The sequence below is a fragment of the Triticum aestivum genome, chromosome 7B (assembly GCF_018294505.1).
Source record: "Triticum aestivum cultivar Chinese Spring chromosome 7B, IWGSC CS RefSeq v2.1, whole genome shotgun sequence".
Taxonomy (NCBI): Eukaryota; Viridiplantae; Streptophyta; class Magnoliopsida; order Poales; family Poaceae; genus Triticum; species Triticum aestivum.
In genome coordinates, this window is record NC_057813.1 from 726112790 (window position 1) to 726116713 (window position 3924).

Genomic DNA, 3924 nt, shown 5'->3' on the forward strand with positions numbered 1-3924 from the left:
TTACTTACTTGCGAGAAAATCACATACCTCTTTCTTCTCCTTCTCAGCGGCAGCCAGCTGAGACTCCAGTCTTTCAGTATCATGTGCTTGCTGATCCTTCTCGGCCTTAAGCTGATTGGATCCGACGATTTTCCGAGCATGAACTCGATGACCTGCTTCCTCTTGGGCGTCAGCATAACAAGCAGCTTCTCAAGCTTGCTCCGGGTCCTTTTCCAGTTGGCCGATGGTCTCCGCTGCTAGTAAAAGGCGGATAAATTAGCCATTATGCAGTGCTGATATGGAGAGGATGACACGACGGATGGAGAGCAGACCAGACTAGCCCTGACGGGTGGGTCCCACCTGTTATAAGGGTCAACTTAATGGTCAAAATAAACAGCGTTGACTTTCCTTCCATGTCGGCCCTGACGAGTGGGCCGCTTGTCATAAAGTGCTTAAATCGTATAAAATGGTCGTCAATTGTTTTTAGTAGTTTTTAGGCACATAATTTTTAAAAAGTGGTAGTTTTTGGTCAAGATTTTCAAAGTTGTAGTTCTGTAGGACAGCGATCCCAATTATGGTACTCCTGAGAAAAGGGTAGGCAGGTGCTCTCTGTTCTTGTTGTTCTGCTGCCATGTTTATTCGATCGCCCGCCACAGGAATCTTAAACACCAGGTGCAAAAAGTGCTCTCTATTTTTATTTTTATTTTCTGGCTGAATGATGTGGATGTATTGGTTTGGCCCAAAATGATCAACTGACTTATACGCGAACATTATATATGAGTTGTTGAACCCCCCCCCTCCCCCCCCTCCCCCTATAGTCTATAGGAGGAATACCGAAACGTTACTCCTCTCAACTTTTGTATGTACACTGCTCTGTTACAGTGGTGACCACTTAAATTCTTCAGTACTTGCTAGGCTTCACCTCTTCATGATGTGATGTTCAGCTTCAAATGCCTCTATGCTTCACCTTTTCATGATGTGATGTTCACCTTTGTATCAAGATTATTAGGGATTGATAAATAGACAAGGCCCATGCAAAACATTGGTTATATATAATACTCCCTAAAACGTGTCTATAGACATCCGAATTAGAAAAAAGTTAGAACATCTTAAACTTGTGAACACTGTATCTTGGTTCGACGGCGATAAAACCACTAGAAACAACATTATCAAAGTTTCAGACAAAGCAAAAACATCTATTTTACATATATACTGTAGCATTCAAGAATGTATAGTCGAATTAAGCAGGTTGTGTTGGAATGAAAAAAGTTGTTCCATGTGTATGACATCATGTCTGTTGGCCTCTCAAACTGCCAAATACACATCTCTTGATGTGCCATCAGTTTTCCTGTCGAGCATGCACATTTCCTGATGAATTGTTTACTTTATCCCTCTTTTGTACCATCTTGCTACAAAGTGCATGGCAATACGAGACATTAAGCAATTTGGAACAAGTTCACCTATAAAGACTACTACTAGACTAAAGGTAAAGCTAAACATGACGAAAATAATACCTCTGAAGCTCACCCCTAAATACGCATACTGTATATAATGCTAACCTAAAAGATACGGCACCAAAACTATCAAATAATCAAGCTTCTGCCAAAAATACGAGGCATCATGGAACGTAGTCCTGATCGAGAAATTCCATCAAAGGTTGCTCCAGCGCCTCCATTACCGCCTCCCACCCAGCATGTGTTGGGTGTGTCTCGTCCCAGTAGAAGCTCTTGTCGGGATTCTCACATAGGTCATAGAGGTGCTTCCCTGAACTGCTACGCTCCCCACAGTACCCTCCCTCATAGGAACTCTCGCAACACGGGGTCAGCTTGCGCTTGAAGTCCTTGGACCGATCTGACCCTTCACCTGCATGCACGAAAAAAAATTAGTTACATAGATGAATTGACACATTAGAAACCAGATTTGACTTGCAACATCCACACTTACCAGGGGCGTGATTCACGATGTCGGTGAAGGCGGAGTAGAGGTCCAGTACGTGGACGTTGTCCCTTTCTCCGATCATTTGGTTTAGATACTTGTTGTGCACCGATGCACCATAATTGCCAAGAAGGTCACATGTGGTGTAGTTGTTCGAACTAGTCTGTGAAGGCATGCAACCAATGGGATGCAAGTTATTTACTAGAACCTTCCTCACACCAAGCATCTGCAGTTGCGCCACATTATCTAGGATCTCGGTCGCCACGTTTCCCATGTAAATATCGAGCTGCATCCACAAAAAGTTAATTAGTAAAGTGGAGATCAATATATTAATTGATGGTTTAATTTGTATGCCATAGTCTGCTAGGTACTACTTACATCATTGAAGCTTGAGTAGAATCCATTATTGGCCTCGGAGCCGCTCATGTAGTCATTGCCTGAGATGGCGATGAGTGCGACAGAGTGGTGAAGCTGTCGTGTGGAGATGACATTGTCGTTGACTAGCCTCTTGAAAGCTTGAACCTGTGCAGCAAGGGTCGGCACCTTCTTCGCTGTCGACGTCACCTTGAAGACACCAGCGCCGCCAAAAGCGAAGGTCATGCCAGATGCATCGCAAGATTGATCTGATGTGAGCTCGTACGCTGGAGGGGCTTCAGTGAGGCCCAACATCCTTGCTGCAAGGACAAGGCAATAGATACGATTGATTATTTTAGATACACTTAGATGTATAATGATACTCCCTCTGTAAACTAATATAAGAGCGTTTAGATCACTAAAGTTTTAGAGGGAGTACATGTCTAGCACTAGTCTAAAAAATCAATTCGTTAGCTTAAGTACTCTAGATTCTGCACGTACCGATAAAATCTGATTGCATCCGGTAGTTGGAGAAGCGTCCTGTTGGAACAGGAGCGCCAGACCAATTGGAGTTGCGATAAGAGCCGTAGGGGTAGCTCCACTGCCGCGACGTCTTTTCACCGACGATGTTGGGAACGTTGCCGTTGTCGACAAAGTCGTCGCCGAAGACGAACATGCTGGACCACTGGTGATTTGATCGATGAGCCCTAGGTGTGCCTCGGGCCTCCACATCTGTCAGTATTCATGTCAGTACATTCGTGGACACAGGCAGAGCATGAAGAACTCGATGATACGGAAAAGCAAGGCAGTAAGTAGTTTATAATGCGCGTACCATCGAATGCAAGGAGGACGAGGAGGAGAAGGATGACGGTCGGAAGGAGCTTCATGTTGCTACGGTCGCCGCCGGCCCGCCGGCGTCCGGAGAGGGTTCTGCGGAGGGAGGAGGAGAGGATGGGATGAGATGGTGTATGGCCGAGCTATGTATTTATAGAAGAATGTATGGGCGTACGTCATGTGAACTTCATAACCGACCGCGGATAGTTCGGATGTACTCTATGTTTAAACTAGCCTAGCTACCCAATTGATCTCTCGCTCTCACCTGGAGGACCATGGGACTCTTGTTTAACTTCAAAAGTCGAATCCTACCACCTGGACGTACGAGGATTCAAGTTTACCTACCGCTCCCTTTGACCTTTTGTGGCGTCTAAAATACATGTCCATGCATGATGCTATTCTTAATCTTCATATTTATTATAGGTAAACGTCGCTCACACGCGCTGCGCTACACCCACCAACGCCAAAGCGCCACGCGTTCTGCGGGCCCACGCACATCCTTCATCCTTTCTTATCCTCTTCCCAAAATGCGCTCCGCCATGGCCGCGCTCGTCCTCTCTTCCGACGCTCGCCGCCATGGCCTCGCGCTCTTCTTCAATCTCCCCTTCCACTCTCATGCCGATGACCCACGCCCCACGGCTCTGCCGAACATCCTCATCTCCAGAGGACGTTGCTCCCCAGTCCCACTTCCCGCCATGGCCTCACATGCGAGCTGCCACAAGGCTGGCTGGCCACGCGCGACACAGGCAAGGGGCATGGTGTCGAGTTGCATCCAGCATGGCTGCTAGGTGCGACCCGGCGCGTGATGCAGCTGCATCTTGC

At 46.7% G+C, this 3924-nt stretch overlaps 1 protein-coding gene across 1 annotated transcript; it reads right to left on the reverse strand.

Moving 5' to 3' along the window:
* Positions 1-1351: 1351 nt before the first annotated feature.
* On the reverse strand, positions 1352-3257 carry LOC123160687 (GDSL esterase/lipase At3g09930-like). The gene is made up of 5 exons (XM_044578534.1): positions 3101-3257; positions 2770-3000; positions 2293-2588; positions 1924-2200; positions 1352-1842 (listed from the first exon to the last, which is right to left on the reverse strand). Exons 1-5 carry the CDS (start codon positions 3153-3155, stop codon positions 1598-1600), a joined length of 1104 nt encoding a protein of 367 aa, XP_044434469.1. The 5' UTR covers positions 3156-3257; the 3' UTR covers positions 1352-1597.
* Positions 3258-3924: the final 667 nt, after the last annotated feature.

Bases quoted from the DNA above. Each gene is read 5' to 3' on its own strand.
- LOC123160687 (XM_044578534.1), bottom strand. From the start codon at position 3,155: ATGAAGCTCCTTCCGACCGTCATCCTTCTCCTCCTCGTCCTCCTTGCA. The intron at 2,201-2,292 runs GTAAGTAGTACC...TTGTGGATGCAG, and splicing joins TCTACTCAAGCTTCAATGAT to CTCGATATTTACATGGGAAA. The intron at 1,843-1,923 runs GTAAGTGTGGAT...TCGTGCATGCAG, and splicing joins CATCGTGAATCACGCCCCTG to GTGAAGGGTCAGATCGGTCC.